Source organism: Caloenas nicobarica, chromosome 5 (genome assembly GCF_036013445.1).
Source record: "Caloenas nicobarica isolate bCalNic1 chromosome 5, bCalNic1.hap1, whole genome shotgun sequence".
Lineage (NCBI taxonomy): Eukaryota > Metazoa > Chordata > Aves > Columbiformes > Columbidae > Caloenas > Caloenas nicobarica.
This window is the reverse complement of record NC_088249.1, coordinates 27,153,871-27,167,650: the sequence shown is the minus strand read 5'-3', so window position 1 is coordinate 27,167,650 and position 13,780 is coordinate 27,153,871. Positions and strand designations below refer to the sequence as shown.

General features: G+C 47.4%; 1 protein-coding gene across 1 annotated transcript; it reads right to left on the bottom strand.

Moving 5' to 3' along the window:
- Nucleotides 1–1,732: 1,732 nt before the first annotated feature.
- On the bottom strand, nt 1,733–6,645 carry CFL2 (cofilin 2). Its single transcript, XM_065635661.1, has 4 exons — nt 6,506–6,645; nt 4,722–5,029; nt 4,545–4,621; nt 1,733–4,444 (listed from the first exon to the last, which is right to left on the bottom strand). The coding sequence occupies exons 1-4, from the start codon at nt 6,506–6,508 to the stop codon at nt 4,332–4,334; spliced, it is 501 nt and encodes a 166-aa protein (XP_065491733.1). The 5' UTR covers nt 6,509–6,645; the 3' UTR covers nt 1,733–4,331.
- Nucleotides 6,646–13,780: the final 7,135 nt, after the last annotated feature.

The window sequence follows — 13,780 nt, the reverse complement described above, 5'->3', positions numbered from 1 at the left end:
TTTTTTTCATATAGTATTAGTAGATGGCAGAGATAAGCAATGCAAGGAATAGTAAGATGTATGGGAGTTATTGTAGATTTAGCAGCATGGGGGGTGAGGCAGGGAAACGCCCAAATTCAAGAGGCTATCAAGCACTGGATAGGAATGGAGTAAGAATAGAACATTTTTTAACTAAGCAGTAATTTTTATCAAGATCCTTAATTTCTTAGAGACCTTTCCTTCATTTTTAATGTGTATTCTCATATACATCCCCTATAGCCACATACAAAGTTTGTTAGGTAAACAAGATTCTTCATCTACAGTGTCAAAGCCTGTCTCCTCCAGAAAACCCAGTGAAGCTGTTTCTTGACAGCTTTGTTTACAAAATCAACTCTCTTCCAGTTAAGCTATTCGTAGACCCAAAAGATTTTACATTAACAAGAGAGATACCACTGATACCAAAAGAATAATCTTTTGATCATTCTTCATAGAGTCACCTTCTTCACACTGCATCAGTTCAGTTTCTTCTGAGTATTAAAAATGACTTCTGTCAACCAACATACTTTTTGCTACCTTAAAAAAAAAAAACCACCAGACTTTCTGAACATATGAGCTGGGACCCAACACAAGAAAAAAGTTACACATCACCATCCCACTAAAAACTTCTTTATACCTACCTCCAGAGCCACGAGTGCTGGCTTTTGCTACAGCTGGGTATTGAACTGAATGGGCTGTAGGTGAAACCCATTACAAAAATAAACATACTCCATGCTTTTACTTCTTGATCCCTCCTCTTCACAGTGTCTGGGCTGCTCCCAAAGACAGCAGCAAAGTGATTAGTGTAGGTGTTGCCTAGCACACAAACATACTCAACATCTGGAGACATTTAAATTAATTTTATTTATACCAGGTTTTCAAAATCAGAAATATTTCAAAGAAATTCAATACTTAATAGGTGCTACATTGATGATCTTTCATCCACCATTAGTGCTGTGTTTTCACTCTACAATCATTAACTCACCACCACAAACTAAGGGGTAACTTACAGAAGTTTATAAAAAATAGGCAGACATGAAAATTTGGTTTATACTGGAATTGGCATAAGAGAGTAAAGCTTATTATCAAATTGTGGCAATTGCTGTATCACTTGTTCTGAGGGAACGGTACAGCAGAAAAAGACTCTTCCACTTAGAGAAGCACTTTGGATTTTAACTGAACGTACTCAAACTCTATTTAATAATCTGACTAGGAGTGATTTTTACACTCAAGTCCATATATATTTAAGCTTTGTATTCCTAAAATCGCCACAAGCATAAACATCACCACCTTCTCACCCTCGTCTTGGACCGATTTCCCTTTTTGGAGAAATCAAGCCCTCATGTGTATACCTCTTCCAGGATTTACCAAATCAAACAAAACAACTGCTGGTTTCAAAGTATTTTTAGAAGAAAAATGCTGTTTCTGCACAAGCTACTCTCATGAAAAGTTTATTTTACATTTCTTTATCAATAAAATAACTGAAGCCATGATACCCAAAAGTCACGTCTACACCAAGATACACAGAAGATATTCAACTCAAGAGGATTTTCCTCCACTTCTCGATCACAATGAGGCCCTCACCATTTTGCATAATGACAGAAAACAACAGCTGACAAACCATTTTGGAACAGATGCCAGCTGTCTCTCATTTGTTTTATAATTCAAACAGTAACAGTTCTGTAGCACTTTATTGTTGTGGGGTTTTTTATTTAAAAAAAAAAAAAAAAAAGCAAGCCATCTGAATTGGACCTCGCATCAGTCAGTCATTTCAAGAACAAACTGAAGGCAGGCTGATCCTTTTGGATCCAAAATTGTTTTGGTAGGAATATTACATAAATACAGTTTGTGCTTCGATTTTTAATCTACTTGGACTGAGTGAATACACATCTAAGCTAGTTAAAAAAAAAAAAAGTAACTTTTCATCTTCAACTTAGAAGCCACAGACATCTTTCCAGACTGTTTGCAGCACAGACAAACAAATTTAAACACAGTACTCCTTAAGAAAGTTTACTGTCTAAAATGAAATTCAAATGGTTTATTAAAATTTAACATTTTCAGTTTTGGCTTTTTCTAAGGAAAACATTTATACCTTGTGAAAAATCAGTTAAAAGATCATTTCATTATACTGTACTGAACTCAAGTCAAACATAAAGCACAAAGGAGATCCTTACATTAAACTGGGCTTTACACACAACGTGAATAATCAGAAATAGACTATTTTGAGGAATAAAAATGTTTTTTTCCTTTATCTAGACAACATGCATACCATCAGTTACTTCTCAACCTTAAAAGGTACCTGAAAGGAGAGTTTTGTAGAACAAAACCAAGCCTTATTAATACACTTAGTAAGTCAGTGGTCATCATGCCTTTTTAGTTAAATTCTAGTACAGTTTAGTCTACATACAACAGCTAACACAATGAGGTGTGCAAGTCATAGGGATAGCCAGAAGCCTGAAACAAAGTCTTAAAGTTCTACAGGACAAGAGAGCCTAAACACAGTACCACTAAGTTATTTAAACTACTTATTAAAAAAAAAAAATTAAAAAGAAAAAAGAATTTTTATTATTATCTGTTTCCTTGCTGAAAAAGGGCTATGAACTGAACATAAAGGGCCCATATTTAAAAGCTCCACAGTTCTACTCTACCAACTTTTTAAAATAAAGTAATGATAAAGAGCATTCCTTCTAGCAGCATGTACAGCTCAGCTGCGAGTGGCTGCCCAACAGCGCTCCTTTACGCATACCAGGAGAATCATGTCCAGTTTTGCCATTTGTGGATAACGATGACAAGATACAAAAGCATGTGTTTGCCATAAATAGCTCTGGCTAACGGAGGATTGCTCACACAGAGCAGATCAAATTCTCTATAAGGAGAGCATTATTTGGCTCCCAGCCAAACCATGTCCCCAGTGCAAGCCTCAGTAGTGGCAAACACTTTCCAGTTCTATTTACATAGAAGCTAACAAGTAGAACAGTTAATTTAGGCTATTTCTTGTACCAAGTCCGTCTCAGCTGCAACCCTCAAGAAACAAAAATCATTTACCAGCTTCATATTCTGCATATAATTGTCATTACACATCATCTTGGCAAAAAAAGACGGTGAGCTGTAAGATCTTGTGCAAGGTTTAACTCTGACATGTAGAACTTTAAGAGCATTCAGGTACGAAACACGCTGCGTGGTTAGTCACTTCATATGTTTCTGACACAAGTGTTTCATGGAACTAATGGTCTCTAGTAGTGGTAGCTTCTTCAATGGTAAACGAGAATCAGGTCCTTTATTGAATGATCAGAACAGAGCCACAAAGTATTGTAAAGCAGTGCCTAAATCATGATTAGGAATGAAAAAACTGCATTATTTGAGATTAATGATTATTTATCCTTACAATACTTTCCACAGAAGTTATCTGAAATGTGCTTAAATTAAACATACTTAAAAACTGTATTTTCCAATGAAAACAAGGCAACGTTCTGTAATAAGCCACAAGTTTTATTGCAACGTGGCCAGTTCTTGATCTCAAAAAAAAAAAAACCAATGCTCCATTTAAGGCTCTTTTTAATACAGAAATTGCCACCATGATTGATGTTTTACAAAACTTTAGTGTTTCAAGACTCACATGGTAAACAGGTAACTTCTACTCCTGTTCAGTAGTGTACATTCACTGGAAAACAAAAGGCATCGTAACAGCTACTTCATTTATAAAGATATGCATGTAACAGGAATGAAACTGAGGTACTACAATGATCTGATGACACAGTTACAGCAACTTAATTGGCATTCCTTTGGGGGGGCGGGGGGCAGGTCAAACATATTACAAAAAAGTGCTTTAAATGCATAGTGTTGTGTGCTGCCATGTCACAAAAATAGGCTTGTCAAGGCAGGTGAGGTGTATGAATGCACAAGAGCCTCATGGAACTGCAATCAAGTGCAACTGTAAGTAATACTGTATAGAGTCTACCATCCGACCAGTGGACAATACTTTCAAGGCATTCAATTAGCTTACCCTTTGCTGTCTGCTGGACTATTCACATTAACTATCACATTCATTGTACGTGTTGCAAGGAATGCCTGCCACGTCAGTTTTGGCTAAGAGTATGACGTGAAAGCATTCCTTGGATCCTACATAAAACTACCAGGATTAAACAGTCTAATGGCAATCACTGGTAGACTGCTTAACAATGACATCTCCTTCAGGGGCATTAGGGAAAGGACTTATTTTTCGAGGAGGGCAGGGGACAGGGAGACTAATACTATTCCAATTGAACGAGCTGCAGAAATGGAAGCTCCTTAGATCCAGATGGCACTTGTCTGTCTTTTTATAAGGGTTTTCCTTCAAGTGAAACTACCACGTTGCCTCCCAATTTCTCTCCAAGTGTTGAACGGTCCTTAATATCATCCAAACCATTTACTTGCCACTCATGTTTAATACCTGAAAGGCAGATGGAAAACAAATGCACTTGTGAGAACCTCAAGATCTAGACACAATAATCTAGACATAAATAATAAGCAAAACATTTTAAAGGCCGTACCTGTAAATTTCTTTTTAATGGCATCTTTAGAGCTTGCGTAGATCATCTTGCTTTTTAAAGGTGCACTTTCAGGAGCCCTTTGAAGGAAAAAAGAAAAACACAACAGAACAGTTATTCAATCATCCGGTGTTAACTCTGGAATATTCAATTTTAACAACAAGCTTTGCTTTTACACACCAGAATATAAATACCAGGTCTTCTTTCTTAGATTCCTTTGTCTCGTATGTGGCATCATACAAAGCGTATCGGCAATCATTCAAAGGTAGCAACTTTACAAAGGCTGTATAGGGGTCCTCCACAGTATCTCCAATGTCACCAACCAATATCTGCTTTGACTCCTCTACAATTATTTGTTTTTTGTCATCACTTAAGCAGAAGAGAACGGCTTTCTTTCTTTTTTTAATCTCTTCTGGGGTTGAAGATTTCCTTACTTTCATGTCATTAAAAACCTTTATGACTTCATCATTCACTGTTACTCCAGAAGCCTGTAAAATGAGATCAAAGGAATAATTTAAATAGCAGAAATTAACACTCACCAGACAAGATGATAGCCCACAGTGCTAGATAAAGAAGTCTGCCTGCTCCTGTAAGAATAAAAATACTGTACTCAACGTGAACACACTATGAATTTAGTAATTGTTGCAGGACTGGAGCAGAAGATATGAAGGAGGTGTAAATTCTGTACTCTCTTGTTGCAGATCTCAGCATCTTCAGCTGCGATTCTGGATGGCAGTTTTATACAACTAGGCATACAACTGTACTACTCAAGCAGTTTTCCATTACCTTGCCATACCCTTGGCTTATCTGGTGGGAGGGTTAGAAAGGGGGGGCTTGGGGGGGGAGCTGAACATAGGAGAGGAGTTTGTAGTTTTGGGTTGGGATTGAGGGTGGGGGTTCTGTTCTTTTTGTTTGTTTTTAGCGGAACAAACACTACAGCAGCAGCTCACATCCAGCACTGTCATGACTCTCATTTCGCTGGGTGATGTAAGGCTCTACAAGCAGCAGAAATGTTTTCTGCATTGTGTCAGCTTCAACACCACGCTTTAAAAACTCCTGAATTTTACTTCGCACTGCTGCACACGAGTATTCCCCGATTGTTCTTTCTTTGTACGAAAACACCAGTTACAATGTGTTCAGCTCCCCTTAGGGCTCGCAAGCCGTTCAAAACCCGAGCCTAGAACAGCTAGAAAACCAGACACTGGCAGGGCAAGCGGGGCGCTCACTGCAGAAACACGGCGATGTACCGAACCCCGCGGCGAGGGCGCGGGCTGATCCCAACCGCAGCGGCCCGGCTGCCGGCCCCACCGCCGCATGCGGGAGGCGGCGCTGCCCGCGGCTGTGCGGGGCAGGCAGGTGCACTGCGAGCCGCCGGCTTTGTCCCCGCGGGAGCCGCCTGCCCGCTTTACGGCTTTGTCCGCAGGGGCGGCCTCGCCTCCGGGGAGCGGCCGCCCCGCAGCCCGGCTCGCCGCCACGCTCCCTCCGACCCCAGCGCGCCCGGGGCGGCACCGGCGCTTCCAGCACCGGTCGCTCCGCCGCCGGCCGGGGACACCCCTCGGGGCCGGCCGGGCCGCAGCGGCGGCTCCTCCGAGGGGGCGCCGGGAGCCGCGCCGGCCCCGCCGGGAGCCCCTCTCCCCGCGCCCGCCGGCAGCGGCCGGACCGCCGCCCCTCGCCCGCACCGAGAGGCGCTCGCACGCCCGAGCGGTGCCGCAGGGAGCGCTGCGCCGCGCCGCCCGGCCCCGGCCGCCGGCCCCCGGCCCCACCGCGGCCCGCCCCGCCGCCCGCTCCTGCCCCGCGGCCGCTCCCACCGCCCCTTCCCCCCGCACCCGGCTAAAATTAGACTAAAATGGCCGCCAGAGGCCGCGGGGCCGCGCCGGGCCTGCTCGGCTCTGCCGGGCTCAGCCCCGCGCCGCCGCTGCCCCCGCGGGCCGCCCTCCCCGCTCGGCCGCGCCGCGCCGCCTCACCATGGCGCCGGGTCCCGGGGCGGCGGCTGCCTGCGGTGCGGTGCTGCTCCGCGCAGGAGAGCGCTGCGCTGCGCTGCGCTGGGGGCGAAGCGGGCGGGGACTCGCGCCGGGCGGGGGATGAGCCGCGGCGGCCGGGGAGGGCCGGTCACATGGGCCGCGCCGCCACCACGTGCCGCCGGGCCGCGCCGCGCCGGGCCGGGCCGGGCCGCCCCCGCGGGGATGGGCTGCGGGCGGCGGGGCCCGGCCCGCTGCGCGGCACGGGGAGGCGCCGCCGCTGCCCCGGGGGTGCGGCTGCAGCGCCCAGGCGGCCGCCTCGGCCTCGCAGCCACCGGCTTCACCCTCGGCCGGCCCCGGGCCTGCCCCGGCGGGCGCGGGCTGTTGAGGGGGCGGTGCGGCCCCTCGGCCCGGCCTGGGGCGCAAGCAGCCGGCGCTGCTGCCGGGGGGCACGATGGCGCGGCCGCTCCCCGCCCTGCCCGCAGCTCCAGCCCGGGCCGCTGTGTTGGCCGGGCTGTGCTCTGCTGCTCCGAGTCGCGATTTTGGCATCGCACCCCTGGCCGTGCTTCACGGCCGAGCGCTGTGTGTCTGTCTGTCTGTCTGTCTGTCTGCACGCGCCTGACAAGACGGCGTGGGGGGCATTTCGCGTTTGCCGTGTGGCACAGCCCGTGCCAGCGGACACGGGGACGGTCGGGACCGTGCAGCTCTCTGCTCCCCGAACCGGTGCGTCTGAAAGGCAAGAGCTCCAAAACAAGCAGGGCTTCGAACTGCAGTGTGCGTGAGCAGCCCGCTTGTGTGGTGGCTGGTTAGCTGTCTCTCCCCAGAACACCTGAATTGCTAATAGTACCTTCACAGAAAACAGCTAACTAGTGTTTTAGCAGCATGCGTGTATATATACATGTATGTGTATATATATATTCATACTGCATTGTGTGAGCGATGTGGGATTTTTTCCCTTTTCTCCGTTAGTGTACATAGCCACGTTGACCAGATGAGCCACTGTGTTTCCAGTTTTTGAGTTGCATCCTGCCCTCTCTGTGTGCAAAATTCAAGACTGAATTGCATTCATCAATATTCAAAATTTGGCCCCTCTGCTCTGAAATCAGTGGCTTCCAGCTCCTTACACCCACACGTTCAGGACCCCCCACCGCCACTGAGCTGAAAATGGCCAGTTTATTGACTTCAACTTTTTTCTAGTTGATGGCCACTTGTTCACTCTTACAGCCTGTTCAGTGCCAGCAATGCGGGACCCAGGAAGGAGACGTGCTGCTTTTTGATCAAGCAAGTGACTAGGTAGGATAGGTGAAAATTGTTAACGGGAATTAATAGCACAAATTCTAAACCGGGTAACTCTCAAAACACAGCTTTATGGTTGGCTTAAGCCAACATAAGTCCATGGGAATGTCTTGACAGCCCAATTTCTGGGCATCTGCTGCTCTTGTGTAGCTTCATGGACTGGAGTGGACTGGAGTGGTTTCAGATCCTCCCCATCAGGATGGTTTAATGTATCCCAAAACAGCCTTCACGACACTGCAGTGTATCGCGGCACTGTGTGTGACACAGGCCCTTCTCAGTGCCCCAAACGGAGGTCTGTGTCCTTGCAGCTGTACACAGTGTCGGGAGGCCACTGTGGCAAAGAGCAGCATGGGGGTTTCTTCACCTTTGTAAGCAGATGTAGCTGTGCCCTCGTGCCGTACATCACTGTCGTGGGCTCGGCCTGCTTCTTCTAACACTGGTGCCGTACCATGGATGTGCTGTGCGTGAGTGCCCTCACCTTGTGCCCTGGCAGTGCACCCTCAGCCACCGATGCAGGGCCTCTGCACTGCACATCCCAGGCTGGTGAAATGAAAGGTGGAAAAAGAGTTACCAGCTCCAGAGTTGGACAGCTGGGCAGATGCTCCAACAAAGAGTTACCAGCTCTGGAGTTGTGTGGCTGGGTAGATGCTCCAGGGGTGACAACTCCAAAATTGTGCATGACTAACCCTCTGTCTTTACTACCATGGAAACTGAATAATTAATCAGAAGTGCTTGTTATTCTCATCACCTCACAAGGTGCATACCTGAGGCACCTGGGCACACAGGGCTGCTCCTGAACATCACTGACCAGTACCTGGCAAGTTGTCAAGAGTACAGAAGAAGCAAGGGCTGAAGAAGGAGTATTTTATGACTTCATAGACACCTCTGAGACATAAACGAGCTTACCAGAATTGGAGATAATTTTTCAGGGTGAAAAACAGGTCACAGGTAAACAGAAAGGGGCTTCTTATTTTCAAGAAAATGAACAATGGACTCCCGGTGACTGTAGCGATCAGGGAAGGAACTTGTGATAGAGCCCAATGGTGACCTTGGAGGCCACAGAAATGGCCACTGTCCAGCCAAGAGCAATAATGACCAAGCAAATCTTGCTGGAGCACACTCAGACAAAACTGGTTCCCCACCTTGGTATATCGCTGCAGTCAGGAAGCCCTGAGTTTCACTACCCTTGTGCCACAGGGCCTGCATCCCACCAGGCACCACCGAAATAGCCCTATGATTCAGAGAGCCCAGCAGCAGCAGCACTAAAAGCTTTGTGAATGATACCCTATGCGGAGCGCATGCCTCTGAGGAAGCCCTCCAAGCCTCCCCTCGCCCTCCGGGGATGGAAGAAATGACTCACCGGGAAGCAGAAGGCACTGTTTGTTTGGATTCAACTCCTGGATGCTCATTAGTGCAAAGTGATTATAATGGACTAAGTTGCCTTATGCATTGAAGTTCTCTGAAGTCATAGTCCTTTCCTTTTGTACCCTGTACATCCCCTTTGCTTCTCTGTCAGAGTCACTAAACTCAATGTGACTGTTTCAGCCTCATTTCCCATGGAAGCGAGGCCTCTGCTTGGCCTCCTCAGGCATCCCCTCTCTCGCTTGGGCTAGTCCTTGTCCCAGTGACTTTTTAACTTGTTAGCTTATTTGAGTTAAAGCTGGCAGAAGGATAGAGGTCACAAAAGTAATTAAGATCCTTAATTAAGTAATTAAATTTCATAAAAGGGTTCATTTGAGATAGAAGAAAGTGGGGCTGTATGTCTAGCAGTTCAACTGAGGAACTTGGTTTCTGCCAGGAAACATCAGGTCTCTTCTGGTGTAGCCAGATTACCTTCAGGAAGAGGACTACAAAGGGAAAGCAGAGGAACTCGCGTAGGTGTACACTGAAATAACAGAAAGTCTTAATGCTGTTCAGTTAAAAAAAAATCAGTCAAGAGAGAGAAATCCATGGGAAAGTGCACTGTTTGAAATCTGTTGCTCAGGGCACTTCCTTTCCCCCTTTGCTCTCTTGTGTGCCTCTGGAAAATGTCCTGTTTCCCTCCAACAATTCTGTGTTTTCAGTGGGAGTGCGAAGAATGCCGGATAAAATCTAACTTCTTGTGAGAGAGTATTACAGAAAACCCCAATGAAAGGCAAACACTGAGGTTTTATGCCTTTCTCCACACTGCAGATACATTTCTTTTTAAAATAATTTGACCACAAGTGGCGGACCCTACCGCAATTCCGCTGCAAGTTAGCGAGCCTTGCGGTGTCTCCCACAGGCGCGCACCCCGCGGCCCTGCGGCGTGGGGCAGGTGCGCGGGCTGCCGTGGGGTGCCCAGGAGCCGGGATTTCCCCTCGGGGAACCCTGGCGGGGTCACCGGTGCGGCTTCAAGCAGCCCCTTCCACCGGTGCGGCCCGAGTCCCTCCGGGGCGCTGTCAGGCGGCTCGGGCCGGGCCGAGGAGGAGCGCGGTGCCGGCCGTGCCCACCGTGCGAGCGCGGCCCCTTGCGTCAGCCGGGCCGCTGCCAGCGCATTCCTGCGGCTGAGCCACGGCCGCCCGCCCGCCCCGCAACCCCGGCGCGGCCCCACGGCTGCTGCCGCCCGGCCCGGGGGGGCTGCCGGCCCTCCGCAGCGCCCCCCTGCCCTCCCCAGCCACCGCCCGGGGCTCGGCGTCCTCCCCGCTCAGCCCTCGCTGCGCGCGGGGATGCGGCTGCCAGACGTGGGGCAAGACTTACTGCAGCAGCCGCGCCAGCTGCAGCGCCGCGGTGCTTCGGCTGGTTTGAGCAGCCCTTTTCCCTGCCGAGTGGAGCCGCTTTTCTGACCCAACACTGATGTGGCTGAAGAAAAGCCTTTTTTTTTAATTTTTTTTTTTTTTTTTTTAAATTATTCCTTGTAAAGCTCTTCAGCCGCCCGCGCTCCCTGGCCGGGTTCACCTCACGGCCGTACGCCGGCAGCCCGGGCAGAGGGAGGCAGGAAAATGCCCGTCCCGGGTGCGGGAGGAGCTGCAGCCACCTGGTTTTCGGGGCAGGGTGGGTGGAATTCCCCACGCTCCCCTCCCCCGTGACTCTCAGCCCCGTGCTGGGAAGTCACACGTGCCCGTGAATCATAACGCCGGGCTTGTCATCGGCCAACGGACAGCAAAAGAGAGATTTAATTAAAATGTTTTGCCTTGTAATGACATCATTTCAGGGATGGTATTTAAACGTCACAAAAAAAGGAAATAAAAATTCCTCCTATGAGAGAAATGTGAAAACTAATGGCAGAAAAATGGCTCAACAGAACAAGAAGTTCCCTTAAAGTCAAATAGAGGGAAACTTTGCTCAGCCTTATTAATAAAAACAGAATATAAAAATACTTTTAAGTAATTAGCACATACTCAACATTCACAAAGGTTTGCACGTTTATAGCACTAGAAGAAGTAACTACTATTTACCCTGCTAGCCTTCATAAATTGCTGTGTGCCCTGCAGAATGCCTTTTCCCCATGAGCAGTTTCTTCCCAAGTCTTTCCTCTTGCTGCCTCTTGTTCACAGCTGAGATAAATTTGCAGCATTACCTCAGGTAAGGAAGGATTTATAAAATCAGCCACTGACCACATCAATTATTCAATTTATTCACTTTTTTTTCCGAACTTCCGTGGTAAAGACAGGTTTTTTTGGTTTTTCCCCACTTCTATATGTAGCATTTTTATTCCAAGGTGTCAAAACTCTTTATTAACATTATTAATGAAGTATCCCTGCCTGATGGGTATTACTTACCCGGTTCGATAGTTGCCTGGGGTCACCCAGGAAGGCTGCGGCAAGGTGAGGGGCAGGGAGTCTTGGATCCACATCCCTGCTTCAATTATTTTCTTGAAACCTCTGTTGCAAGCACACAGCAAAGTCAGACTTTCCTTCTCTATAAGCATCCTCTGACAACACAAGGTCCGAAGAGTTTGATGTTGTCTGTTACCTCCAACTACTGATATGTCAGAGAGACACTTATGTATACATACAGTGAAGCAGAACTCCAGCTATGTAGCAGACATGGATGCAATAAGGCAAATCCTATCTAAAGAGAGGAAATGTAAAAAGCGGCATCATTTCCTGGGAGCACGCTAGTTGCTGTGCATTACAGAATAAATGCTTATTACAGTGAAATGGCAAGAAGGCAGCCAAAGTGACCTTTAGAAAACCAGGAGTGTATAGCTAACCTATACACTGGGTAAGTGGATTAGGGGAAGAGCTGCCAGAGTGCTTTGGAAGAATAGGCTGTAACACTAAACAAGATATAGATCTTCTTATTTAATTATTCTAATGAAATAAAAGTCCAGAAATGTTCTTCAAGCAGTCAAAAGCAATGGCATAATTTGCTAGATGTATTGGTCACCTGGAAAAACCTCTCCTGGATAATCCATCCCTGTTGTGTTCTTGTTTCATATATGTAACTTTTTCCTATAAAATGAGCTAATGGCAGATTCCCCTGAAAGTGAAAATCTCTCACACTAAAAGCGTGACAGTCGTAAAACCAGCACGAAAAAAACCCAAACCCAAAACGTTTTCTGGTACTGCTAGCTTGTTTTCAGCTAAGGTATGCCGCTTTTAGCACGAAATATGTTATTCTGGCTGTCTGTGTCTGCAGCAGAGGAGGGTAACACATGGGGAGTCACAACTGGGAGCTCCTGTGTAAGCACCTTTCCTCAGCCCACAGCATTTACTCACAGCTGCAGACGGATCCACCAGCCTCATCCTCCTTCCCGGCACTATTCAAGGACACGCATATGAGTAACACAGAGGAGATGCCCTTGCTAGTTTTGCTGGTTTCTGTCAGGAATTTCTAGGAGAGCTATAAAACTGGAATGCCTGAGCTTAGTGGGGATGCTAATCAACGCGATGGTCCCGGTAGGTGCTTCTTCAATAGCAATTCCACCCGTTGCTAATCCCTTTGAGTTTCTGGCAAAAAATCCCTGCCTTTGCCACCAGAAGAAAGTTGTCTGTTACTACAGTGGGTGTTCAGCACCACCGTATGCCTCGCTTGAGCCATGTGCCTCTTATTGCTGCAATGTCCTTTTGCTGTGCACGTGCCTCAGCAGCATTCAGTGATTTTTGCTCTTTTTCCCACGTCTTCCAAATGGAGTGATAGTCCTCGTGCTGGCAGTCGCTGAGTTTCTCCCTCCAAGCTTAGGAATTCAAATTCTGGTGCTTTGTAGACTAGGATTTCAATAGACTTGCCCCAGCACAGAAGCAGAATTTTTTGTTTCTTTTTAAAATCAGAATGGAGATAGAAATGTGGTCTGTTTTCTTACTCTGTGCTGACACACAACAGTTGGTTCTTTGCTTGCTCACAGTATGTAAAATTTAGTACATAAACATAATAAAACTTACACAGAGAAGGAGTAAGGACAACAGCAGTGTCACCAAAATAAAGTCCGCATCTACGACTTTCCTAACAGTGCTTTCATCTTGTTTAGGTTTCTGAAAATTTGTTCAGCCGCAGGGCAGTGACGCCTCTCAGCAGAGGAGCAGAACAGCTGGAAAGGGTAATTTCTCGAACGGCTTCAGCCTGGTTCGCAGGAGGATGACTGCCAAAAGTTAGGATGCAGTCAGACACCTCAGCAGATGACACAATTTAAACTGGTGCTTCTCCAGGAAGAGGTGGCAATGATTTCAGAAAGCTCTTTCCCTTCTGGATAGATGCATGCAGACCTTCGAGATGCTGGGGATGGTTGGCATGTAAGGACTATAATGATTCAACTTTGCGAGTCCCCAAAAAGCAGGCCCTCTGAGACAGCCAGGGTTCCTGGCGGGACAAGGAATCCTTGCTTTCCTGTGGCTGGACAAGTGCCGAGCAGTACTGTGCATAGATTGCACATAGTATTTGGGCACTAATCCCAAGTCTTGCAGCCTTGGCCTTATTCTGCTACTAACCTTCATCGCTCCGGGCTTCCCCTCCTACTGGGGTTATGTCATTGCATTGGAATAAGGTCCTTGGAAAACGGTCTGTTTCTAATCATGATCAGCACTT